Source organism: Acomys russatus, chromosome 21 (genome assembly GCF_903995435.1).
Source record: "Acomys russatus chromosome 21, mAcoRus1.1, whole genome shotgun sequence".
Classification (NCBI taxonomy): domain Eukaryota; kingdom Metazoa; phylum Chordata; class Mammalia; order Rodentia; family Muridae; genus Acomys; species Acomys russatus.
Genome location: NC_067157.1, coordinates 17,989,535 through 18,016,839, shown reverse-complemented (window position 1 = coordinate 18,016,839; position 27,305 = coordinate 17,989,535). Strand labels below are relative to the sequence as shown.

Here is a 27,305-nt window from a genome sequence, read left to right as displayed (position 1 = left end):
TATTCAACCACCCCCAGCAAACAAAAAGACTAGGAAGGCCTACCGTAGTAAGACCATCAAACTGCTGTTTATACTTATATTTTATTTTTCCTGTTTTTATTCGAAGTAGTATACTGTTGCTATCTAGTATGGTGCTTTCACCTAGGTGTATGTTTTTGTTCTTAAATATTAACCATACGCCAGATTTTGTACTAGACCATGGTGTTATGCCATTGAACCAGAAAGTGAAGGTCCTTGCTGTAATGGGGCTTACATTCTCCTGGAGTGGAGATGGGCAGGAAGGAATTCATAAGAAGCTGGCTTAGCTGTTGTTGCTTACTGAAAAGAAAAGGAAGCCAAAAAGTAAGGGCAGAAAAACTTTGCGTAGCCTGGTCAGAGAAAGCCTTCCTGAGAAGACTGTTCACATGAAGAGCGGTGTGAGGGTTTCAAGGGTGGGGCTTGCAGAGCTTCAGGAATGTCAGAACCCAGGCAGTCCCTAGCTTGGTGAGTAGACAAGAGAAGTGTGGTGTGGAGGGCCTGATTGTGATGCAAGGCTTTTTAAGGAGTGAGATGAGTTTTGTTTTGTTTTTATGTTCTTTTGAGACAAGGCCTAATGTATCCTTGGCTGGCCAACTTGCTTTGTAGACCAGGCTGTCCTGAAACACAGGTCTATCTGCCTCTGCTTCTCCAGGGGTCAAAGGCATGCACCACATGCTGGCTTGAATTTTATTCTGTATGTGAAAGGATGTTACCTGAATAAGGATAGAGAAGATGTTGGTTGTACTTGAAGCTGACATTGCTTTGTGTATGGGGGGTGGGGGTGGGGAGGCACATAATGGACATTGTTTATTGTTGATTGTAAATCACATGTTGATTGTGTAGGCGAAGAAAGAGTGAAGAGGTAGAGGCAAGAATAGTAATGAAGAAGCTGGTTTTTATACCATTGTTGCTATCATATAAGAGATGTGTAGTGGATATAAACATGTTTTTGTTTTCATCCCAAGTGTAGGATGGGCAACAGACTTGTGAGAGAGCAGGTGATGTTTATCCACTTAGAAGTTGATGGGTTTTGCCAGCTGAAAAACATCCTAGTACAGACTCTGACAGGAGATATATAAATGAGCCCAAAACAAGAGGCGGGGATTTTTTTTGTGTGTCTTGGTATTGTTTGGCTGTTCATTGCTCCACTTTGAGACGCTCCTAGGGAGGACCTCTCCAGAGAACACTTTGCATCTCCAGGCTCTGGCTGCTGTTCCAGGTTCCAGCAGCAACTTTAGTGGAATTGCTGGTCTGCTGAAATCCTGCTGACTACGCCAGGGGAATCGCTCCCTGGAACTGAATTCAGCAAGGTCTACTTCTCCTATTCCCGTAAATCTCCTTTCTCTCCTATCTAGGGTAGGTGGGTTGGGAGAGAGGTATAAGCATTTAAAGAGCCCTAAATAAAGTAGGTTTGGAAAAGGCGAAGCCAACAGAGACTATTTAGATTAGGGCAGTTAGATGAGACTTTGCGAGAAGAGAATAGGTCTAGAATATTTGTGAGAAATAGAGCTGATAGGATTTGGGGGTGGCAAGCAAGGGACATGAAGCAAAGGTGACTTCCTAGGTTAGCTTCAGTAACTGCAGTGGCTTGTGGCCCCACATTTCTGCAGTGGGAACTGCTGGGAGTGGGGAGAAGTCCTGGGGAAGGTTAAGTGTGAAGTCTGACGTCTGTTTTAGAGTTCAGGTGAGATGCTGAGTGGGAAGTGGGCCAATGTGGAGGTCACTGGATCTGCAGGCATAGGAGTTAGCTGTGTATAAATGGTGTCACTCATGGGAGCTGGATGAGTCACATGGAGAGATTATAGAAAAGATAGTGGAGAATGCAGAGGAGAGAGCAGGGGACTGAGCTGTTGAGACGCTAGTATTTCTGACCAGGTAGAAAAGGTGAGCGCTCAAAGAAACCAAGCAGGAGCAGCCAGGGAAGTGTTGGAGTGAAATCAGGAGAACGTGGTGTTTGATCATCAACGTCTCATGTGTCTGAGGTCATTTCTGATGGGTCAGAAGGACATGGTGGAATGCTACTGACCACCATCATGAGGGATTTAAACATACTAAATGGGCAGAACTTAGCTCATTTCGTTGCATAGAGATTGATATATAAGTGTTCAAAAAAAAGTTGGAGTCCTTAAGCTAAAGCCACTACCAGCCTGGGCTTGCCAGTAACCTTCAGTTTCAAGGAAGTATCCTGGGTTTGCCTAGGACTGAAGAATTTTTTGGATATATTCCTTGACTGACTGCCATTTCTCAGAGTTTCTGCCGACTGTTAACAGTGTCCCCCAATCCATTAGAATAGGAGATATTCTCTCTCTCTCTCTTCCTCTCTTCCTCCCTCTCTATTCTTCCTCTCTCGCCTCCTTCTTTCATTTCTTATTTGAATAAGGGTTTGTTATGTAGCCTTTGCTAGCATGGAGCTTACTACATAGACCATGCTGGCCTGGAGCTCACAGATATCTGCCTGCCTCCGCCAAGTGCTGGGTTTAAAGCTGTGCACCATCACACTGGCTTTGATTTGTACTTTTATCTTGTGCTTTTATTAACTGTCCTCTGGACTGATACTTGTAGCTGGTATTTTACTACTTTGAGGGTTCTTCATTTTCCCACCCTTTGTTCTCCCCACGCCCATTTCACCCCTCATCACTAGATAGGAGAGAAAGGAGAGAGGAGAGAGTGATAGAGATGTCTGAATCTAATTTCTTGTTCTTTTTTGAGTACGATTACTAACAAACTGCAAACAACCCTGCTAAATGACCATCAGCCACCAACCTGCCTCTTGTGGTCTTAGCATTTATGTACCCTCTGAAAAGTTTCCAGAATTCCATATGTCACACAATTGCAGAAACTATTTGCAGCTGAAAAAAAACCCCACGTTTCTGCTATAGCACCAGGCAAATCATAGTCAGCTGCTGTGGACAATCCAAAGAAGCCCCTTATGCCTATACCTAGGATTAAAGTGAAAACACTTTCTTATAATGTTTGTGTTTTTAAAGAAACCAAAATCCAGACTTCTCTTTACATTAACCTCTCTTCTGTTTTTAAGCCATTGCTTGTGCTTGATGTATTTGGACATTATAAACAGAGTCATTTTCATTGAAATAAATGATTTCAGTGGCCAAGATTTTCAGGAAATCTCTCCTGCTCACTTCTAATCTTTATCAGTTTTGATGGTATCCACGGTGTCTCATTTCCTGTGGATATATAAGGAAATCCATGTCCTCAATGCAGAACTTTCCCTACCTTCCATTCTGACGTTAATACAACCTTACAATATATAGGCTGGTTTAATTTCACAGTTTTTTTTTCTATGAGCTGGTAACTCTCTCTTGCTGAGGGTTAAGGTTTTTCGGCCGGCAAGTTACTCCTTGACTGAAACGGCTTATAATTTTTGCTGTGAGACCTCGAGCTAGCCCCTTTTCTCTTCCTGATGGCAAGAAATTGCCTTGGATATATTTTGTATCTGCACTCCTGAACTCAGTGGCACCCTTTGCTGCATCACATACACACCCAGGAGAAGCCTAGGCCTTCTTTCTGGTTTATATTTAGGAAAAACATTGGTTTTAGAGATGGCTTGTTCACAGTTTTGTTGCAAATGACCATATTTCCCAGAATTAAAGCGCCAGGGATTTCATTCAGATCTGGGACTTTTGGCAGTTTGGTCACAGTCTCTCTGCAAATGACTGTTTCCCACAACTGAAGCACTGCAGCTGTAGTTTGAGCTATTATGTTAGAACGGTGCACATTAGAACCCACACAGGTTGTATCCACAACTGAAGCACTGCAGCTTTTCGTTTTGAGACAGAATTTCATGGAGCTCACTCTGGTCACAAATTTATGCTGTAGCTGAGGCTGCCTTTAAACTCCGAATCATCCTGCTTCTAAGTGGAAGATTGCAGGGATGTGCCACCCACCATTCCTGCCTTTTAAGTTTTATTTTTAATTGGGAATAATATATAAACTTCTCAGCACATTGTGACAATTTAACTTAGTAGATATGGTAGATTTATTCATGCTGACTAACACTGTTCACTTTTTGTGACACTGTCAACCCTTTAGCATATTTTGGTGTATATAATACATCAAACTTGTCACCACGAAGAACAAAAATTCACTCGGGGCTGTTGTTTCAGTTTATCTGAAACTTTGTACCTTTGATCGGCATGCCACCTCTCTCTGTGCCCTTTCCCTTTCATATTGGGAAAGCCACATCTACTAGTTACTGATTACTTTAAAAGTTACGTGTAAGGAGGCCAATTAGCTTACAGATAACTAGATTTTAATGCATTCACTTTCTGACCAGTTATGTGTTTATGTGAACAGACCAGTTAGGAATTGGATGCTGCTAGCTCTATCTTAGCAGAGTGAAGAGCTTCAATTCCCGTTCTGGAACTGATCTTGTTTTACTCCTAATTCTTCCTCTTCTCTGACTTAGAGCTTGACCTCCATTCACAGTTCATGTCTGCACTGATGCTTTGATCTCCTTGTGATTGGAGGAACACAGCCTCTTAATGACCCTCCCTCTTTGCCTGTCTTTTTTTCAACAGTTTTAAAGATACTTATTTTAGAGAGAGAGAGAGAGAGAGAGAGAGAGAGAGAGAGAGTGTGTGTGTGTGTGTGTGTGTGTGTGTGTGTGTGTGTGTGTGTGTGTGTGTGTCTGTAGGCACATGCATGTGAGTAGGGTAGGTTTCTGAGGGGGCCAGAGGCATGGAATTCTCTGGAGCTGGTGTTAGAGGAAACCGTGAGCCACCTGACATGGGTGCTGGGACCTGAACTTGGGTCTTCTGCAAGAACAACAAGTGCTTTTAAGTCTTAAGCCCTCATGAATGTTTTTAAATATATATTTTATGTTTTCCGTTAACTCTGAGAATTTCACATAATATATTTTGATCATATCCCTTGTTTCCTTAACGTCTCCCAGATCTAGCCCCTGCCTAATAATACACACACACACACACACACACACACACACACACACACACACACACACACACGCTCTTACTTCTCCCCCAACTTTTTTCTTTTTAGGAGTAGTCCACTGAGCCCCTCTTGTGCTGCCTGTGTGGGTGTGGACTCTCCACTGCAGCAAGGCTGACCTGCCAGGATCCATACCCTTAAGGACAACTTACTTTCCCTCCCCTTATGAAGAATGTTTTTCTATATGGTTTAATGCTCTTTTGTGTCTGTGTGTGTGTGAGAAACTTTTTATGTCTTTTGACCTATTTGAGACTACTTTCCCATAATTCATAAGAATTTTGACCATCAACTATTTAACTATTTAAAATTACATTTTAAAAGCTACTTTAGTATTTACTGGTTTTTAAATAGATGTGTAAATGCATATTGGGTTAAGGGATAGTTGAGAATATCTTGGATTTTTTAAAATAACCACAACTTCCTAACAAAGTTCTTGTTTTAATCCTTCTTCTAAAGGGAAGCTATTTTTGTAGGTCTCATTGTAAGGCTTTCAAAATTCTGATTTTATTTGGTGAACATTTATTGGCTATCCAGTGCTTACAGTGACTTCATTTGTTGACACTGCCTGAGCGCATAGGTCTCAGGCTAGTTGGGGACACTTAGATACAGTTTGTCGTTCACTCTGCAGTTTGGGGAAGCAGAAGGAAGTCATATGTGAGCCTAATGCACTTGAATACGTGCTGTGTTAGAACTTAAACCACAGTTTGGAAAGGAGCAAAGCAGTAGTCATTTAATGCTAATGGAAGAACTAGGAAGAAAGAGCAGTGAAGTGTTTTAGATAGTGGAAGGGAAGACTCACCTGTGTGGAGGAGAAGGGGTAAGTGTGCCTTGCTGTTCTGGTTTGTTGGAGAGCTACATGGTGAGGGAGGTTGGGCCTGCAAAGCATTAGAGACTGAGATTTCCAGTTGGTGAAGAATTGCTAAACATGAGTTTGAGTTCTACATTCTATTTTGTTTTTGCCTTTTCCTTTTTTTTTTTTTTTTTTTTTTTTCCTTTTTGGTTTTTTGAGTCAGGGCTTCTCTGTGTAGCCTTGGGCTGTCCTTGACTTGTAGACCAGGCTGGCCTCAAACTCACAGCAGATCTACTTGCCTCTGCCTCCTTGAGTTCTGGGATCAAAGGTATGCAGCACCATGCCTGGCTCACAGTTGATTCTAAAGAAGATAATCTTGGGTAGCGGCTGGTTTGGCAGAGTTACTCTATTGGGAGCAGAGACGCCCAAGACTAATCACAGCTGTCCACTTGGGAAGTGTGGTTTGTGACTGAGGTGGGGTTGGATAGGTGTACCTCCGGCACTATTCAGAAAAAACAGCTTGCGTGGCTGTAGGTTATTCTGGAGGCTCATTCTTGGAACTGTGCCGTACATTGATCTCTGTTGACCAGGAGAGTAAAGGGAGTTGAAAGCTACTGCCTGAACCTTGTGACAAAGATTCTTTTATTCCTTTAATTCAGAGTTGTTAGAATGTAAGATATTTATGTGGTATAGGTCCAATGTGCTTTGATTTTTTTTTTTCCATTTTATTTACAAATATTGGTGTCTGAGTTGGTTTTAAGACCCACCAATAGCTAGCATCTTGTATTTGGAAAAAATGCTATGGTAGAGGTAGAGACAGTAGGATTAAAAATTCAGAGTCAGGCCAGGCATGGTGGCACACACCTATGATCCCAGCACTTGGGAGGCAGAGGCAGGTGGATTGCTGTGAGTTCCAGGCCAGCCTCGTTTTCAAAGTAAGTCCAGGACAGCCAAGTCTACACAAAGAAACAAATAACAACAACAAAGAATTCAAAGAGCTCAAGGACATTCTCAGCTGCATAGTGAGTTCCAGGCTAGCCTGGGCTAATGAAGCATCAACCCCCTCCCCAAAGTCTGTATATTTATGATTTATGCTGCACATCCAGGTTTTAATGTTAACTTGTATATTTGCCTTATCATGTGCTGCTTGTTTTCTGAGGTTTATGTTGCCATCAGTTGAGGAGAAAATTCATTGTTACCCTAAGTGCAGTTACAAGGATGTACATTATGGAAGACTTGGTGCTCAGATGAACTTCAGAAAATAAAATGCATAGGTGATTCTTCATCTGATGCCCATTTTCCTGCACTGTTTTTTGTCTTATTCTCAGGCACCTCCAGGAGTTGAAATTAGTATTGAAAGGTGTAGGGTCATTAGATTTTTATGTCCTTAAGGCAGAGCTTTTTGTTTTTGGGATAGAGGAGTCAGCAGTCCCCGGGATCCTCTGTCTCTGACTCCTCAGTGCTGGGCTTACAGGTGTGGGCTGTGCAGGGGCTGGGCTTGAGTTCAGGCCCTCATGCTCCTGCAGCAAGTGCTTTACCAACTGAGCCAACTTCTCAGACACTAATTTATGCATTGTTGTTTCCAGGTTATTTTGTGCGTAGTCATGTACAATTCTGTATTTTTAACAATCTCATAATATATAAAATGTATCTTCAGCATTTCCACCTCCACTTCCTCCCTCCAGCTTGTACCGAATACAACTCCCAACATGTGCCTTTCCCATCTTCATGGGGTTGGGTATAGGGAGGGCTTCCTGTAAAGCCCAGGCTGGACTGGAACTTGCAAACTTGTCTTCTGATCCTCCTGCCTCAGATTAGAAAGTTGCTAGGATTATAGCATTCCCAATTTCAAGTTCCTTTTCTTTTTCTTTTTGCAATGCACATATTAACACTATGTTTAGGAGTATATGGGAATATTTTGTTCTTTGTTCCAATATCTTGGCAAGGCTGTCTTTTGAAATTCACATTAGTAATTTTATCAGTAAGCTTGGATTTTTTTGAACCATATTTTTTCATCCACCTGTGTGTTTTTTGGATTTATGTTTCTCTTTATCTAATTGTTATTTTTTTCTAATTGTTATTTTTTGAGGGGGCGTTAAAACTTATTTATACTTTTCATAGTGCTCTTATGCAGCAGTTGATGACTTCACTCATTTCCTAGTGGTCTGTTTTTGTGTTCCTGAGTACAAGTCAGAAGTACAGCATAGAAGGTTGCAGGCTACAGAAGGAAATTCTGAAGACATTTTTCTGAGCAGCTAATTCAGGAGAGGCCAGAGTCCACACAGAAAGTCCCTCCTGTGTGATGGCTGGGCCTGATGTAAAAATGGCACCTATATAGTAAGGGGCTGCCTTCAAAGTTCATCTTTTCTTGTATTAGGGACATGCTGCTACTTGTAGCTAAAGCTCAGTCAGCTGTCCACTCACAAGGGCACACACTGACGCTCTACAGTATATGCCATCACTGAGCATGGCTGTGTGTCTACTCACAAGGACACACTGACGCTCTACAGTATATGCCATCACTGAGCATGGCTGTGTGTCCACTCACAAGGACACACTGACGCTCTACAGTATATGCCATCACTGAGCATGGCTGTGTGTCTACTCACAAGGACACACTGACACTCTACAGTATATGCCATCACTGAGCATGGCTGTGTGTCTACTCACAAGGACACACTGACGCTCTACAGTATGTGCCATCACTGAGCATGGCTGTGTGTCTACTCACAAGGACACACTGACGCTCTACAGTATGTGCCATCACTGAGCATGGCTGCTTGGCAGGAGTATTGAAATTTGTTCATAACTTGTGATATTTTAAATTTATGACAGCGTTATCAGGACATAACTCATTTTAAGGAGCACTTGCATTCTCTTATGATTCAGAGACAGAGGCCAGAGTTTCTAGAAGTGAGGGCAGGCTGTTTTAGACTTTTTTGTTTGTTTGTTTTCATAGATTTGTATTTTTGGATGTGCTGCATCCAGGTATTGTATGCTCATTTGCTCTGGAGTCTGCTGAGCAGGTGATACTGAGGTACTGGGCGGGAGATGTAGGTTCTGGCCGTTGTTCTCTTCGTGTCCTAGTTCTCCCAGCACTCCATGAGTGTTTCTAAAGAAACGATCCAGCAGGAACAGATTCTAGAACTGGCTTAGATGCAAACTGACAAAGACCCCAGATCTGCTGAGTGGGCAAGCAGGGGACTAAAATACTGAGACTATTATTCTAGTCTTTCTTGAGCAGAAGGCTCAACAGCCAGGAAGAACCTATGCTCCAACTCAAGTTCAAACACAGGAGAAGCCAGTGTTTTAGTGCAGAGGTCAACAGGGCATTAAAAAAAAAAAAAATCTCCAATTAAGCTTTTTGTCTGTTCAAGCCTTTAGCTGATTAGATAAAGTCTGCTCACATTGAGGACAGTTGAGTCATTCACCATGTGTGCTAACTTAAATGTTACTCCAAACCAAGAACACCTTACAGAAACGTTTGTCCAGGGCCAGTAAGCTGGCTCAGGAGGTAGAGGCACTTGCAGCTAAGCCTGGTGACTTTAGTGTGATTCCCACGTGGCAGATGGAGAAAACAATCCCTGCTGTTATCCTCTGCCCTCCACATACACACTGGTGTGTGGTGTGCATGCACGCGCGCGCGCGCACACACACACACACACACTCTTAATTTCTTTTAGGAAATGCTTGTTCAAATATATAAGCACCCTATGGACCAGTGACACAGTCAAATTCACATACAAAATTAACTGTGACTCACATTTGACGTTGTCCAAGATTTATCTACCAAATAGTTAAACTGAGACTGGTTTACTATGGACATTTTTTTTTTTTTTTTTTTTTTAAGACTTGTGTTTTTAGTCCTCAAAAAAAAAAAAAAAAAAAAAAAAAAAAAATCCTCTTAGTAAAGCTTTTAGAAATTACTAGCTTGTGTCTTGGCCTGCTGCTATGCTCTATAGCACGAGCAAGCCTTTCTTCCAAGTAGACGGGTGCACGAACAGGCTAAATCGTTTACTGTGAATCAGCGTTTTACTGTTCTGCTAAAGTTTTAGCAAAAGCTAATTGTTTTCTTGTTCTGTCCTGAGGTGTTTTTTGGTTTTGTTTTTCTGTTTTTGGTAGGGATAAGTACATACAAATATATCCAGCATTGAAAGTGTAAAATCCAGTGTGAAGCTCGCAGCTTCAGAATGCCTCTTCTAACTGTCTACATGATTATTGAGATGTATAGACTTCGGGTTGGGTTAATAAACTCACAGAGATCCACCTGCCTCTGCCTCCCAAAGTGCTGGGTGTGTGCCACCCCGCCCAGCTTAAAAGTTTCAAATAAAAACCATCACACATGCTAGGTGCGGTAGCTCATGCCTGTGATTCCAGCCCTCGAGAGGCAGAGGCAGACAGATCGCTGTGAATTGGAGGCCAGCCTGATCTACAAAGGGAGTCTAGGATAGCCCAAGTTTATATAGAGAAACTGTGTCTGGAAAAATCAAAAAAGAAAATAAAGAGAAACTTATAAAGTTTTAGTAAACAATTTAGCAAAAGAAATTAATGAAACAGCATGAATTCTTTTAAAAAAATAAAATTGTATTTTAAGTGGTTGGGTTAGAGTAGAAACTTTAAACATTTTCATGATGAGCACGTTTAATTTATTTTGGGCATGTAATAGGACTCAACTAGATTTTCCCTCATGCCCAGCTCACAGCTCAGGTCTGTGTGGAACCAGAGGTATCTGACTGAAGAATTCTAGGGCAGATAGTTGACATTTTTATTTTTTTCCTTTCCTGTTTTTGAGAGCCTGTCTCAGCAGTCCAGGCAGGCTTACCTCACTGTGTAGCTGAAGCTCTTCTTGTGCTCCTAGTCCTCCTGCCTCCACGGCTCACGTGCTGGAGTTACGGTTGTGCACCAGCACATTTGGCCACATAGCACTTGCTTACTTTCATTTTTAAAGACTTTTTACTTATTTTCTGTATATGCGTGCTCTATCTATGCATATGAGTACACATGCATACCAGAGGGGACATCAGAGCACATTATGGATGGTTGTGAGCTACTATGTGGTTGCTGGGAATTGAACTCAAGACCTCTGGAAGAGCAACCGGTGCTGCTTAACTGCTGAGTCATCTCTCCAGCCCCCATTTTTTATTTTTAAAATTTTATTTATTTGTTCATTCATTCATTCATTCATTTTTTTTTTTCAAGACAGGTTTTCTCTGTGTGTAGCCCTGACTGTCCAGGAGTCACTCTGTAGACTAGGCTGGCCTCGAAGTCAAAGAGATCCTCCTGCCTCTGCCTCCAGAGTGCAGGGATTAAAGGCCTGAGCCACTGCTGCCCGGCTCCATTTTTAATCCTTTTGAGACAGGGTCTCACCAGGTGTTCCTGATTGTCCCAGAACATGCTATGTAGACTAAGATGGCTTTGAACTCACAGAGATCTGTAAGATCTGCCTGCCTCTGCTTCTGAGTCCTGGGATTAAAGGCATGTGCCATCATTCCCAGCCTCAGATTACAATTTTAAGTCAGACAGCAGTCCATCGTTAGCAGTAAACAGAAGCAGAAAACTGCTCTGCAGTCAGAATGGCAGAGCGTATACTCAGTCGTCAGCCCTGGGCTATGTAGTTTATTGGATTTTGATCTTGTGGGCTATTTTTATTTCAGGCAGCAAATAGCTTTTTAAGTACTATGTATATTTTTTATAATGTTAAAATAAAAACCCCTCCTTTGCCTTCTCACCAATATTGCACATGCCTTAATTGTGTTTTTTTCTTACAGGCTCTGATTATTCATCAGCATGGTTACCTGGTAATGAGTCATTGTGGCAGGCCACAGCTGTTCCATCTAGCCACCGAAATAACCATATCAGGAGACACAGTATAACTTCCGACAGTGGAGACACTGGCATTGGCACTTCCTGTTCTGACAGTGTGGAAGGTAAGCTAATGTAGAGTAAGGTAAGGTAATGGAGAACGGTAAAAACTGAGGTTACTCAAGATGATTCTAAATATTGTAGGACAGTGTTTGGGTTGTTAGTGGTATTCAGTGTTGCTCCATATTAAATATCAAATTAAATTCTGTTTGTGCATTTGTCCTTGCATTCTAAAAAGATTTTCACTTTTACTTGTGTATTTTCAGAGCATCAGTAAAGCTGGTTAAAGATGAAAGATTTCCTGTATACTCCTTGTCCCCACACAGGTTCACCCTTTCCTGTCATCACTGCTTGACCAGAGCGGGACATTCACTAGAGCTGATGAACTTGTATAGCCACTTTCAGCTGTGTTAGTTACTTTCCGTTGCCTGCTAGGACAGTAGCTGAGAGCTCACATCCTGAGCCTTGAACAGAAGGCAGAGAGTCCAAGAGAACCTTTTGAAACCTCAAGGCTGCTCTTGTGACTCACTCACCTTTCTCCAACAAGACTGCACGTCCTAATCCTTCCTACCAGTTCTGCCAAGCAGGGACCAAGTATGCCAACATTTCAACCTGTGGGGCCATTGTCATTGGCAGACACCACAGTCACACTTCCGATAGTTAACCGTCATTATCAGTTTTAGAGGATTTTGAATTACCTAGGAGACACACCTGTGCGGGGGCAGATCTTGGAGGGAATTTTTCAGTATAGTTTAACTGATGAGGGAAGACCTGGGTCCTAGATTCAATTAAAGAAAAAAAGGAAGGAAGGGAAAGAGAGAGAGAGAGAGAGAGGAAGAAGAGAAGGAAACAGAAGAAGGATGGTGATAAGAACAAGAACAATGATGTTAAAATTCTGGGAATTATTGGATTAGTAAACAATTGTTAGCATCTGGGTGTGGTGGCCCATATCTTTCATCCCAGGATTTGGGAGACACAGGCAGGGATACCTGTGAGTTCCAGGCAGCCCCCCGCCCCCGGGGGGCACCCCTGCTTGTTAAACTTGTTAGCAGGCCCCAAGTAGCTAGACCCTAAATTCTCATGACAGAACAATCTAGGAGACCCTAACAGTCCTCAGAAAGGCGCAGGTGCTGCAGTTCCAGGTTTTCAGGGCTTCTGCTGAGAAATCCCATCTGTAGTCTATTTTTATGCAAACTAGAAGGGAAGAGTCACCTTTATCTTCTTGAAGGTTTTAGGGACTGTCTAAACCAGGATGTTGGAAAGCCCTTTCCCCCAAAAGCCTTAGGGAAAAGTCATGGCTTCAGCAGGCTACTCAAGGCATCCTTTCCTGATATTTGTCTTTTCCTATCTCTTTTGTCTTCAAATCTTTCTTTCTTTTTCTTATAAGGTATATGGCATTTGAAAATACCAGTCAATACCATTTGTTTCTACTGAATTCTATCTGATATCTAATTTTGATTTCATCTGCAAAGGACTAATTTTCAAATGAGCTCATATTTACAGGTGTGTGGACAGGTGGTGTGGACAGATAGGCAGGCAAGAGAACAGTTTAGTGTATCTCAAGTATGATATGACACAGTTACAGACACAGTTCAACCCATGATGTTCTATATAGCTCATGAGGTTAAACAGAGGCATAAAAAAGTGCTGGAGAGTAGTGTGAACTATACTGAACTTAAAAATAAAGCAGAAGTGGCTCGGCGGTGATTGGCGCATGCTTTTAATCCCATCACTTGTATGGCAGAGTCAGGTGGATCTGTGAGATCGAGGCCAGCCTGGTCTACAAAGTGAGTCCAGGACAGCCAAAGCTACGCAGAGAAACTCTGTCTTGATAAAGAAAAAAAGAAAAAAATAATAATAATAAAGCAGAGGCACTGTGCTCAAAGCTTTAAACAATGTTTCTTGTTATTTGTTCTCACTAATCAACTTTAAAGTTATTAATAAACATACTGATGTGACAGAGATCAGGGATTTAGAAGTCGCAGAGTGGATGCTCTGTTTTCTTAGGGTTATCTTAAAGTCTGTGCTTTAAGCAGCTTGTTCTCTTCCCTAGTTTTAGAGGTTCCAGTATAATGCCTTCTCAGATGATTACTTTAGATCCAGAGAAAAGTTCTATAGTTTTTGAAGCTTTGACTTAAAAGCTCAATAATTATATAATGAATTCTCTAAGCTCAAAAGAATATTATATTAATCAGAAACTATAGAACTCCCCAGCTGGAAGCCTTCTATCTCCTGTGTAGCACCGGTCCTGTGAAGCCTGGGGGGTGCTGTCCTCTTCATGACAGTGACTGGCTGAGCATCTGAACCTCCTTCCTGAGCACACTGCAGTTTTCATCATGTTCTGAAGTGCTTGGATTTGCCTGATGATGATGATGATTTAAAAGTTAAATTAGTTTGTGCTTTCGTTTCTAAGCTACTTCATAATTATAATTATGTGCTGTTATGCATCGTAATGTAAATATCTGATATGCAGGATTCCTGACTCACAAGTTGAGAACTGCTGTCCTAGAAGACAGTGTTACTTAGTTATTTTACATGGGTGAAACTGTTAAAATGTGAAGACAGGGCAAATAGGGCAGAGATTTTAGGAAAAGGTAAGGAGTGAGGAGAGTTGTGACTAAGAATGAGACAGGACCATAGAAGACTGAATGTGGACAGCAGAGACTTGACATTTCTGTGTAAAATGAGCCACACTTGTTTGATTTTTGGAGATTTCCAAATCCCTCCCATGGTTTGAATGATGGACTTCACTGAGTAGTTGGGATGAGAATGTCTCCCATAGGCTCAGATGTTTGAACACTTGGTCTCCAGATGGTGGTGCTGCTTGGGTTGGTTAAGGGTCACCAGGGGTGGGCTTTGATGTTTCAAAGCTGTGAGGCATTTCCAGTTCATGCTCTCTGCTTGTGCCTGAAGTTTAAGATGTGAGCTTTCAGCTTTCTACTCTAGCCCATGCCTTTCCTCTGCCATTCTTGACTCTTATCCTTCTGGAATCATAAGTCCCAAAAACTTTCTCGTAAGTTGCCTAGTAGTACTTATTTAGTAGGAAAGGCTACTGTCTTTTTGACATAACACTTGATTCTTAGTGTTTAGTCCTTCTGAATTGTTAGTGACTTTCATGATTTCTGTTGCACGAGAGCTATTGCTGTATTATAGCCTGTGTTCTTTGGCAAATGTCCCCATGTCCAAAGGTTGATTTACAAGTTTTCTTTTGCATTGTTTGATTTGCTTCACGGCATACCTTTTTATCTAAAAAGGGCCGGAGAGTGACTAGCATGGTGACTTGCTGGGTACTGCGAGTAGCCTCGTGTCAGAACATGGCTTGATAGGCTGGTGTTTACAGTGTGATGTGAGCTTTAAAATACTCTGCTGTGCTGGTGTGTAACAGTGTCAAATGAGTGTGATGTGTGTGCTTTACACACTCAATCCTTGGTTCTATAAATTGTCATCTATTAACCAGCAGTCTTTTTTTTTTTTTTTTTTTTTTAATGAAATTAGTCTATGCTTACTTACCTAGTTTTCTTCTTTTTTTGGTATTGGGAGTTACCCTTGGCTAATCTGCCCTTGTTAAATATGGAGTTCCGAGCAGTGGGGAGCAACCTCCAGAGTATTTAGCATTTTTTCCTATTCAAAAGCCTTTTACTGTAGCTCTTATGTGAGAAATCCCTCCCATGGCATATTATCATATTAATTTCTTAACAATATACATTTTGAAGTGTTAGCAAATGTAATATGAGCTCATTTTAAAAATTCAAATAAAACATTCCACAAAATATTTTAATCCTTTCTCTTCAGGTCTTTTGTTGGTCCGAATAATATTCTATCATGTTTTATAATTCAGAGGTTTAACCTGTTATAGTTTATTTTGGGTCGATTTATTCTAGCCATTTTTTCTCTTTATCTGTAAGATAGTTGCTGTTGAACATTATCTATACACTAAATGCCAGTTCAATTTTTGAGCATAGATAAAAGCGCATGCAATAGTTTTTAATTTTGAATCTGTGGTACATCACTTTAATACTACATGTATAAAGTCAATCAACAAACATTGAACTGTCCAAAACAAATTACATGGCTTCTGATAACGTGGGTTTTCAGGCAAAGCAAAACAAAACATTTTTGGTTATTTTTGAAGCATACTAATAATACTTATAGTAAAGAAAGGTACAGAGTAAAGTTTTGCTTTTGCTAATTTCCTACTGCTAATTTTCTTTGAGGAGGAGAATTTTTTCCAACTAATTTCTTAAACAGGTCCAATAAAATAAACACCAGTTAAATCATATTTTCACTAGTTTTTTTTTATAATAATAGTCCATTTAATACTTGGTATTTAGAGCTCATTCTGTTTTCTTGTATGAGAGGAGTCACTTGATAGGTTGTTTTTATCTTACTGAAAAAACTAGGCCTCACTAAGGTAAGGGCTTGCCCAATCATTTATTTGCTTAGTGGTTACTTAGTGTGTCCTGTGTATTGGATACAGTGCTGGGGTTAGAAATGAAGCAGCTATTTCTCCCGTACACATGTGGTCCAGTGGAGAAGACAGCTGTAAAATAGATAAGCAGTCTCCTAAGCGAAGCAATGCTGGGAGGTGAGGGCAGAAGTTGTGTGGTGGTGGCTGGTGGTGGATGCTTATGTCTGTGGACTACAGGAAAGACTCGTTAAATGATGGCTGAGCAGTCAGAAGATGGTAGGTGCTGGCTGGGCAGGCTTAGGGGAATGCAGTCTAGGTGGAGTGAGGAGCTTGGTCAGAGTCTGGGAGTAAGAGAGTACTGGGCTTTATGTGCTATTGTGAATGATAGATCACAGAAAAGCTCAGTTGGGTATCAAGGGACTGCTGGGCATCTCTGAGGCAAACGAAGTCACTCAGGAGATAAAAACATATCCTTTCTCCAATCCTCCTATCCTTTTAGACACAAGGTCTTATATATTGCCTTGAGCATTGTATATAGCCAAAGAGGTTACAGACATGTGTCATCATCAGTACTAATGTTTTAAGGCATCATAGCATCCATGGTCTTAACATGAATAAAAATGTCTTTTATAAGCCAGGTGTGGTAGCATGCATCTGTGTCAGTACTTGGAAGCCTGAGGCGGGAGGATTGTGAAATCTGACCAGAATGGGCTACCTAGAATGTTTAAAATAAGCTTCCTCTATATAATAGCTAGATCTTATCTTAAAACCAACCAAACAGAAAAGCCATATATTTTTGTAATAAAATATCCTTCATATATGATCATAAAATTAACCATGAAATCGTGAGGTAAATTCAGCCATCTTAATTTAGAGCAGGTTAACAATGTGTCCAGAAGTTCCAGGTTGCAGGTGGCAGAGCTGGCATTACCCACACCTCACTGCACAGCCTTTCTTCTTAACCCTCACATGCCTTTGCCTGGGTAAAAGGCAGGAAAGAAGGCCTGGGCTGCGAGTGTAGTGTTGTCTAGCAATAGGAGGTTAGGAAATAGCCCAGGTTCTATTTTGAGTTCTGTGCTTGGTTAGTTAAGATAACCATTCTTAAATTGCATATGGTTGTAGGTCAAAGCACACACAGCATATTAAAAATATTTGCCTAAAATATACACATTACTTTGAACTATTTTAAAAAGGAAAGGAATACTTGTGGCACAAAATTGGTTTTCCCCATATGTTAACAGTACACTGTGATTATAGTATGGCCAAAAAAGTGAAAGAAAAAAACAAACCTGTCGTGATGTGGAAAAGTGACCGCCTTGTGGTTAAAGTATAATATTATTGCAATTCATATTGACTAATAATTATGCTACTGCACTTTAAACCAGAATGCTTTTATTTAAGGTTTTATTTTTAACTAAAAACTTCTGATTGTTATCATTTTGATCTAAGATATAAATTTGTTTTGCGTTTAATTCCCTTTTGTTATAGGAAGAGTAGATCAGAAAAGATGCAGAGGACGGGGTGTGCTGTATTAGAGACGGCAGAGTTGGTGTGTTCACAGATTAAAACAATGCATTTTTTGAAACAGAACATTGAGCTTTTGTTAGAAATTTAGAAATTTTATCTTAAGTGTAATTCACTTACATTGCTAGGTTATAGTGATGTCCTTAAGTGGTCTTCAGGTCACCAGATCTTTTATGGTTTCCTGAGTGCTACAAACCCAGGACTGCTGCTCGGCTAGTTTCAGATTTCACTGCTGTAATTTAGACGTGGGCTACATGACATTGCAATAACTTCCATTTGAGATTTGTGACTATAATTAGGTAACTTAAAGCACAGTAGGCATTACTTCGCAGCTATCTTTAGTTAGGTTTTCCTGGACACATAGTTTTAAAGGGTTAACGCAGTTAACAGTTTCCTGACACTTGCTTTGCCTCGGGAGTAACAGTCAGTCCCTCCAAGATGCTTCTGCTGTCCCATATCCAGGCCTTGCTTGTGTACTCATGCGCTGTGTGTGCATGTTAGGGATGCACATATGTCTGTAAGTAGACCGGCCTTTGGTTTTTATTTTTGACAGTAATGAAGTCCAAATGCTATAGCAAGCCATATTTTATCTTTGAACTTGGAACATGCAGCTGTGAAGAGTTCAGAGCGGGAGTCATATCCAGGTGGCTGATGTCCTCACGAACTGAGCAGTAGAGTGCTGTTTACGTGGCATTTCCAAGGCCTCTTCTAGCAGGACTGGTCACCTCCTACTAGTGCAGGAGCATATTCCCCGTGTTGAGGTTTGAGACTTCCTCGTAAGGAACTTCTAGGAGTAACTTCTGTCCTCGGGTTCATATTCTATAGACACAATGTGCTGGTTGCATTGGGATTTATAGTAACAAATTCAACAGTGGTGCTGAGGAAGTGGCCCAGTTGGTAAGGGGCTTGCCTAATGTGCACCTCCCCGAAGGGAGGGAATACATCTCATAAGACACACATAGTGCATTCAGAGAGGAAGATGGGGCATCAGAGGGTTTCAGATTGTCCTTGATTACGTAGTTAGTTGAATGCCTTCTGGGCTGCAGGAGACCCTGCCTCAGACAGACAAAAGTCACCATATCAGCAATTGTTGATCTCTTCCGCAGTTGAGAACTCCCACGTTGCTGAAGGCAGCTCATAGGCTAAGCTTGGCCATCAGGTGTCAGGGTCTTCAGTGTCACGGAAAGTAGACTGCCACCTGTTGTGGTATTTACACTTCTCTAACAATGTTCTTGAGATATTTCAGGCCCTTGAGAACCATAAAAACACTTTGTAGAAACATGGCCTAGTGGTAAAATTATGTTTCCTCAATAACAAAGTAAAATGTGAAAGCCAGATTCTCCCTTTGCTAGAGGTGACGGTGGGAGGCTGAAGCACTAGGTGTCATACACAGAAGAGCAGAAAGTGGTGCCCCTAGAAACCACAGGGTATCCATCAAAACCTCAGTACCAGAGTGGGCTCCAGTGGCCTGTCTAGGAGACCACGTAGGCCCAAAAAGGATGCAGTCCTCCACCCCTGCTGCCCTCAATCAGCACTGATGGGACCGTGGTGCTAAAGACTCCATGTGCTTTGGTCCCAGGATGCGGAGAAATCAAGCTGGCACTGGGCCTTAGCGCTCTAGTAGTGTTAGGTGGGCCGTGGGGAGAACTGCCATCAAAGGCTGCTCAGCTGCACACCCCAGTGCTGCATTGCTGACTGGCCAGGCAAAATGTGCCCACTGGTGCAGTAGCAACAAGTCAGAAGTAGGAGAACCGTGTGCATCAGACTTTAGGTCCGCCCCACGGGAGGGAATCCTTACCCATTACTACCAACCCGGTCAAGTCCCTTTGGCTGGGGAAGTCATAGGCCCTGGAGGGGAAGGAGGTTCCTGCTATTTTTCTGCTAAGTGGACATGACGTGTCCATCAAATTTTTGCCTAAATAATTGTGTTTGTACCCACAGGTTAAGTGCTACTGTCAGCATTGGTTGGAAAAGCTCCCCTTTTTTTGCAGTAAATGCAGAGACCTAGAACTGGTCAGACTGTGAGGATAAGGGACTGCTAAATGCTCAGCCATAAATAGCAGTTCTGTATCACCCACAGCAAGGCTTGTGGATACAGCAGAAGATGGGTGGAAAGAACGAGAGAGCCAGACACTGCTCAGAATCTGACATCACCATTGCACTCTTGATCTCACAGCAGTTGTGGTTTCCAGCACAAGACCTGTGCAGGACTGTGCCTGCCAACATTCTGTCATGGGTGGGGACATGAGCTCTCCTGCCCAGGTCCTGTAGGCAGGTAATGGTAGCTAGGGGACCAGGGCTCAGGTCCCTCGCTGCCCCCTGAGGATCTGTGGCCAGCTAGTGATCCATTAGGGGAGGGACAGGCAGGTTCTTCAGTGGGTAGCACTCATGAGGGGTGTGTGTGCTCTGTAAATTACTCCTCTCCAGAGCCCGACAGCAGCAACCCTCATCAAGAGTAGATAAGCACAGGCACTGCTGGAGACAGCAGCACTGTGGTGGGGAAAGGGATTGTTGGGAGCAGACAGGGACCAGAAGCTGGAAATGGGGTAGGGGTGTCTGAAAGTACATTGAATTATTTCTGTTAAGCTTAAAGGGATAATAAATAGTACTAGCAATTTACCCATCTTGAGAAAGAACCTCAGAATCACATACTAGAAGCCACATTCAGGTTTTTTCCTTGTCATTTTAAGGCATTTTATATTGTATCTCCTTTTTAACCCGCTGACTGAAACTGACTTGGCGATGTTTTCTCATTCCAGATCATTCAACCTCAAGCGGCACGCTCTCTTTCAAGCCTAGTAGGTCCCTGCTCACTCTCCCCACTGCCCATGTGATGCCATCCAACTCCAGTGCTGCAGGTCCCAAACACAGGGAGACTCTGACATCGGATGGCTCAAAGTGGAGCCCAAGCCTCATGCAGACCCTGGGAGGCCACAGTAGAGGGGAGCTGGACTCCTCTCTGGACATGAAGGACCTCAGGCCCCTACGGAAATGGTCATCTTTGTCCAAACTTACTGCCCCAGATAACTGCAGCCAGAGTGGCATTGTATACACGGAGGAGCTGAGGGATGGCTTGGAAAAGCCAGGGAAGGGCAAGGCGCTCACATCCCACCTAAGGACCTTTGGGCCGAGTTGCTTACATGACAGTATAGAGATGCTTAAGCTGGAAGACAAGGAAATAAATAAAAAGCGGTCATCAACTCTGGATTGCAAGTATAAGTTTGAGAGCTGCAACAAAGAGGACGTGAGAGCGCCTTCCTCCGCACTCAGGAGACAGACCTTAGACATGACATACAGTGCCTTACCTGAGAGCAAGCCCATTGTGACAGGCTCAGAGGCTTTTGAGTCTCCAAAGTATCTAATGCTCGGGCAGCAGGCTGTAGGGGGAGTTCCCATTCAGCCTTCTGTGAGGACTCAGATGTGGCTTACAGAGCAGCTACGGACAAACCCCTTGGAAGGCAGAGCCACAGAAGATTCTTACAGTTTAGCTCCATGGCAACAGCCGCAGGGTGAAGAGTTTCAACAAGGGAGCGAAACACCAGTGCAGGTAAGGCTCAACACCTGGGGTTTGCTGCCCTCCAGCGGGTGTTTTGTGTATTACAGTAAGTGCATGACTGCCTACACCATGGGTCCTTTCTCCACCTCGCACAAAGTTAACAAACATAAGTGCTATAAAACTGACACAGTGTGTTGACTGGAAAAACTTAGAGATTCTTTTGAGCTAAAGTGACATGCTAACCTTAAACATTGTACTTAATTTAGCCTTTATTTCCTCACATGTTAATTAGCCTTAACAATAAAACATATCTGGTCTAAAGAAATATGGAACAAAAACAGAAGCTGACATGGTAAGATAGATAATGGATTTTGAAAAACAGGTCTTGGATTTTTTTTTCTGTTCATATCACATTTAGAACCTGTATTTCTTTTTCTAAATTTATTTTTATTTTATGTGCATTGGTGTTGGCGTATATGTCTGTAGGTGTCATATCTTGGAGTTACAGACAATTGTGAGCTGCCATGTGGGTGCTGGGAATTGAGCCAGGGTCCTCTGGAAGAGCAGTCTGTGCTCCTAACCACTGAGCCACCGTATTTCCCATTTTTCTTTGTAATCTAGTTTTTTTTAAAAAAATGTTTTTAAACTTGTATACAAATTATTTATTTTATTATAAGATTTTCATGCATTATTTTTCTTGGTCCTCTTCTTCCCCCAGCCCAGTTCCCTCATACTGGCTCCCGTCCTCTCTGCACGAGACTCCGTTTACTCTGGATCACAGATCTGCTTCCTTCTTTTTCATTCTTCTGCCTCCTTATCCCTTTCTAGTTTCCTGTTAACCCTCACATATATGACAATTAAAATCTAGATGAAAAATATTAGAGAAAGCATGTGGTATTTGTTTTTCTGGGTCTGGCATACTTTGATTAATATAGTAATTTTAAGTTCCATTTTTCTTTCTGCGGATATCATGATTTCATCTTTCTTTATGGCAAATAAGCTTGCATTGTGTAGCTCTGCATTTTCTTACCCGTTCGTATATCGAAAGACCTCTAGGCTGGTTTTACTTCCAGCTGCTATGCATGTCAGTAGACATGGGTGTGACCCACTTCTGTGACAGGACTTTGGTAGACTCTTTGGGGACTTAGTCTGGTGTGGCTGAGAACCCAGGCATCTTTGGGCCTTCTTGGAGCCCAGTACTATTTTGATAATGGTTTCCTTGTACTTAAGCTTATAAATCAGCTGCAATTGTCAAGAAACGAAGTGAACATCAAGGTTTATTAAATCAGGGTAAAGGAGCCAGTTTGTGATAATACCCCATAGAGAGAAACACAGTGTGTTAGTCCCTGTTAGGTCTGTGGGATAACATGCTAATGGGTGGATTTTTTGATTTGGGAAAAGGGGTTGATATGCACACTGTAGAGGGAAAACCTTCCTAGATCATTGCAGATTAGGGAGAACACAACTAATGGGAAACTCATGATTAAAGCACCTCCTTCACAGGGGTGACCGTCTAAGACCATCTGAAAGCATGGATGTTTACCTTATGACTCACATCAGGAGCGAAGTTAGTCATGAAGCAGCAGCAGTAGCAACAGAATAATTTTATGGTTGGGTGTCATCACAACACGAGGAACTGTATTGAAAGGTCACAATGTTGGGGAGGTGCTAATGAGGGTAGGTAGTGTAATCTGAAGACTTTTCTGTTGTGATTGAAGACAAACCATCTGTCTTCACTTGGTTTAGGATGGAATTCACCACTGGTCTTGGTTCTTTCCTCTGTGTTTTGATATGTCACCAATAATAACCCCAAATTGACTGTGTAAGGTTGTGACAGTCTTGACTTTGTTTGGAGACATGCTTAATTTGCATGTGCCCCCTGCATCCCGTTTTCTCAAGGTGGAGTGTGGAGAATGTGGACCTCTACATGTGCAGTAGCCACTGGGTTCTCTTAAGCTCACAGTGGATCTGACCTATGGTGGCTAAGTAGTTAATGTTACTGCTAACTTTACATTTTCTCATGTTCCTTGGCCGATAGTTGTTAAAGATGAAGTTGAAATCTTGTATGTGTATAAATCATAGTGGTTTAATCAGTCAAGGTATTGGCAACTAATACTTTAAACATGTTAGTAGAGACTTTTGTATTATTTAAATGAAGACTTTTTCTTCAAAATGAATTGTGAATGAAAAAGTCCAGCTTGTATCTTGGGTTTTATTATATTCTTTGAGAAGAAAATTTTCTTATTTTCATTATTGTTGCATGCTGTTTTTATCTTTGGCTTTTCAACTGAGATGATCCACATACTGAAAGATCTGATTATGACACAATGCAAGCAAATTTTGTGACACAAGGGGTAGCTTAAAAGCGTCTAATATTGTATACATGCCTTACAAATTGGCTATGTAGTTCTACTTTTTATGTTTATGTAATTTAGCATGTAGTTTGAAGACATTAAAAATGTGGCATTAGATATAAAAAACCTCCTTATGTGATTGTTTGTATCCCACAATACCAGAAGACTCAGAAATAACCAAAGGCCAAGCAATATCTGGTAGAAAATTTATTATTTTCTATAGGCTCACCCTTTTGTGTTTGTCTTTAGGAAATTTTGATTTTTACTTTATTTTGGGGCAAGTTTCCCCCTCCCTGCCCTTTACAACACAAAATTCATTATGATTAGGGCATTTTATACTCAGTAGCATATAATCATATAGCAATTTCACCAAGGTCAAGCATTCATTTGAGTAGAGGTGATTCTGAATGCATTTTACAAATAAACTTTTAACCACTAAAAATGTAAAAGGCAACATTCAATGTTTCCTGAGGAGCGAACCCTCTGCGTGGACAGTTAATAGCTTGGCGTTGCTGTAGTCGTGAGGAATATAATGAAAGGCATGCGGCTTCGGCTTCGGCTTCGGCTTCACTTTCCTGTGAGCACAGCCTACCCCAGACTTACATACTTAGATCATCACTCGGACCATTTATCAGTGCTTCTCAACCTGTGGGTCATGACCCCTTTGGCAAAGCTCTATCTCCAAAAATATTTATATTACAGTTCATAAAAGTAGCAAAAAGTTATGAAGTAGCCATGGGAACAGTTGTAAAGTAGCAGTGGAAATAATTTTATTTTGGGGGGTCACCACATCATGAGGAACTGTATCAAAGGACTGCAGCGTTAGGAGGGTTGAGAACCACTGATTTAGATGACTGTGCCATCCATGCTTTACAGTTTCCTGTGATGGGCATCTCCAGCCCTCACTGAGGAGACCCCTGTTTATATAGTACTCCTCATTTGGCTGCTCTTTAGAGAATTTCTGAACCCAAACATGTCCCCTTCTACCAGGGAGTCAGACAGTTTGAGTCAGCATGCCCATAGCTGCTCTGTTAGGAACCAAAGTGAGTATTGATGCTGTCTATTCTTATAGCAAGTGTTATGGAGAATATATCTAATTATAATTCTCTCTCCCGTAATAATTGCTATGTTGGGAGCATTCTTCTTCTAGACTTAAAATTGTGGGATTACAAAGTAGAGATGTTAACTGCTCTATACTTGACCCAATTTAGATTACTACATTTTGGTGAATAACTTTCTAATACAATTTTTTCCTATTATTCTATTAGTAGTTATTGAAAGATAATAGAAACTTGGAAAGGGAAGTGAAAACATTCAGTAAGAGTTATAAAATAGTATTGTTAGCTCAACTACTTAGGAAAGCAAATGTTTCTTCTCTAGGACATAGAGGAAAAGAACTGCTGCTTATTATAGAAAATATATAGAATAAAAGTTCATGCTTAAATATAATGGAAGGATTAGTGTAAAGAGAGTTCAGAATGAAAAATTTATCCTTGAAATATCTTGTACTATTATCTGGTTGGAAGAGGAGAAACCCTATTAAGCCGAGGATATCCAAGCCAAGGTCAAATTCAGGCCAGACTCTGGAGTTCTAGTGACGGTCACAGCCACACAGCAAGATGCCCTTGACAAGAACATCAACACACTTGAATCCCACAGTCCTTGAGGAAGAAGTTTATGTGACAATGTGATCTTACTTTTCCCTATTTGAGTCTCATAAGCTTAAAAAGATTAGTGTATAGAGAAAGGACATGATCTTTATTTCAGGTATTTGTTCTGACAGGAGCTCCTAAGACTTCTGAATCACATCACCATCATACTTGTGAGGACCCAGTGAGCTGGTTGGAATAAGAACATTTCATTCAAATTACTGTTTTTATACTTTGTGGAGACCTGAAGAATAGTTTTGGGGGAAAATAGAGTTGGCAATATAGTATAAATTTCATATCTCCAAAACTGAAGCTGGGAAGTGAGCTTTCTAGTGGGGATGTAGAAAGTGAACTTTTTTTTGCGGTGCTGTTTCAAAATTAAAACTCATACTTCATTGTCAGACATATTTAGGAAGGAAATTTATGAGCCATTTTGAGGAAATTGGCAGCTACATTATGCACTTAGTCACTGTAAAGTTTGTTTACAGGATCCAGTAGATGAATACATTGGCGGACACGTTGTGTCACTCTTAATCTCGCCTTCACAGAGACATTCTCGGCAGGGACAAGGCTGTATTGCGTCTCCTCTTAGTGGAGTGCTAGGTTGTAAGCGGAGCTGGCATGTTGCAGATCTGGAGATGGCAGCGGCACTTCATAGCAGCATCACAATGATGCAGATTAGCAGGAGGCATATCAAGATGAGACAGAAATTGATGAAGAGGTTCTGGAGATTTTGACGTGCTTGCTGAGGCATTTCAATAGTTGAGGCTCTCCTGATAGCAGAGCGAGTGAGGTATTGGACTTTTTCCATGATGCCAGGAAGGCAAAAGCAGCAAGACTGAAGTTTTATTTAAGTAGTCAAGAGAAAGATAAAAAGCTGATGACAGGCAGGCAAATGTGCACTGTCTTCTTCAGTTAAGAGGCCTGGAACGTAAACATATTAAATGGATTAGGTTCATACCTAAACCCGTCTCCAGATAGATATGCACAATTTTGCATCAATTCCTTTTCTTTAACTCTGTATTTTATAACATCAACTATCTCCCGTCTCCGTGGTGTCTCTGCTTCTATCTCTTATATCTTAGTGTTTCATTTGTCCTTTCTGAGCTGTAGGAACTCTAGTCTTGGCAGGTATTATTTTGATTTATGGAATGCTTCTTTTGGGCATTCCCTGGTTACTATGGTTTTGCTGTAACCATAATTGATGTGAACATTTATTATAATGTGTCAGAACTAATCTCATACAAAGAAATGCATATAGTAAATTGTATCTTGGATCTTAATTTCAGCCCAAAATAAAAGAGTTCAATGAGAAATTAAGACTCTAGCCATTTGCCATTCTCCCTTATGATTTAAACCTTTGTAGACTCACACAGTGTACTTTGATCATAGTCACATCTCCTGACTCCTCCCAGCCCCAGCCCCACGTTGAATGTTACTTTAAAGAACACTTCAGCACAATGTCATTGAGTACTAAAGACTGCCCAGCTTGGGAGGCACAGAAAGATTATTCACTAGACTAGCACAGACAGTTCCACGAGTGGGGCTGTGTCTGTCCCTCTTTCAGGGCTCCTAAACTACTGCTGGACCTGTATGGTCCAAAGCTTTGCTAATTAATAAATACAACAGCTTATTAACAAAATTAGATATAGGTTTAAAATAAACAAAGTGAATTGTCTAGCTGCTTTCACTTTAAGATTATTATTGTTCTAACCCTGACATTTTATTTATATATAATATATAATATATATAATGTCAGAGACAGGGTGTTGCTATGTAATCCTGATTGGCCCAGAACTTACTACGTAGACCTGATTGGCCTCAAACTGGAGGTCACCTTTCTGTCTGCCTTTGCTGACTGAGTGAAGGATTACTGGCTTGGGCTACTGTGCTGGCCTGATTTTTTTTTTTTTTTTTTTGAGACAGGCTTTCTCTGTGTAGCCTTGACTGACCTGGACTTGCTTTTGTAGACCAGGCTGGCCTCGAACTCACAGAGATCCGAGTGCTGGGATTAAAGGCGTGTGCCACCACTGCCCGGCCCTGATTTTTTATTTTAATTAGAATACTTTTTTAAAAAATGAGTTTTAAAACAAGAAGAATAAAAAATAAAATGCAGTGATTTACTATCTAGAAAAACAATGTCTAATTTGTTGATAAAACATTAGAAAAACAATGTCTAATTTGTTGATAAATCATTGTCAACAATATGTTACTATACTGCCCTCAATTCACGAGA

The 27,305-nt window shown here is 41.3% G+C and overlaps 2 protein-coding genes across 5 annotated transcripts in view; one reads left to right on the top strand and one right to left on the bottom strand.

Annotated features, from left to right (window-relative positions):
- The window catches only part of Cep85l (centrosomal protein 85 like), a 90,278-nt gene that overhangs the window by 5,718 nt on the left and 57,255 nt on the right, over nucleotides 1-27,305 (top strand). For 3 of the 4 annotated variants that reach the window (XM_051164503.1, XM_051164502.1, XM_051164504.1), the window contains exons 2-3: nucleotides 11,545-11,703; nucleotides 20,330-21,117. In XM_051164503.1, coding sequence (XP_051020460.1) covers nucleotides 11,545-11,703; nucleotides 20,330-21,117 — 947 coding nt within the window. Of the gene's footprint in view, nucleotides 1-11,544; nucleotides 11,704-19,511; nucleotides 19,846-20,329; nucleotides 21,118-27,305 lie in introns of all 4 variants that reach the window. The other variant, XM_051164505.1, reaches the window with a different exon arrangement.
- Nucleotides 25,684-25,989, bottom strand: Pln (phospholamban). The gene has a single exon (XM_051164506.1). It carries the CDS (start codon nucleotides 25,878-25,880, stop codon nucleotides 25,722-25,724), a length of 159 nt encoding a protein of 52 aa, XP_051020463.1. The 5' UTR covers nucleotides 25,881-25,989; the 3' UTR covers nucleotides 25,684-25,721.

What these genes read in the sequence shown, in the direction of transcription:
- Pln (XM_051164506.1), bottom strand. Translation starts at nt 25,880, where the DNA reads ATGGAAAAAGTCCAATACCTCACTCGCTCTGCTATCAGGAGAGCCTCA.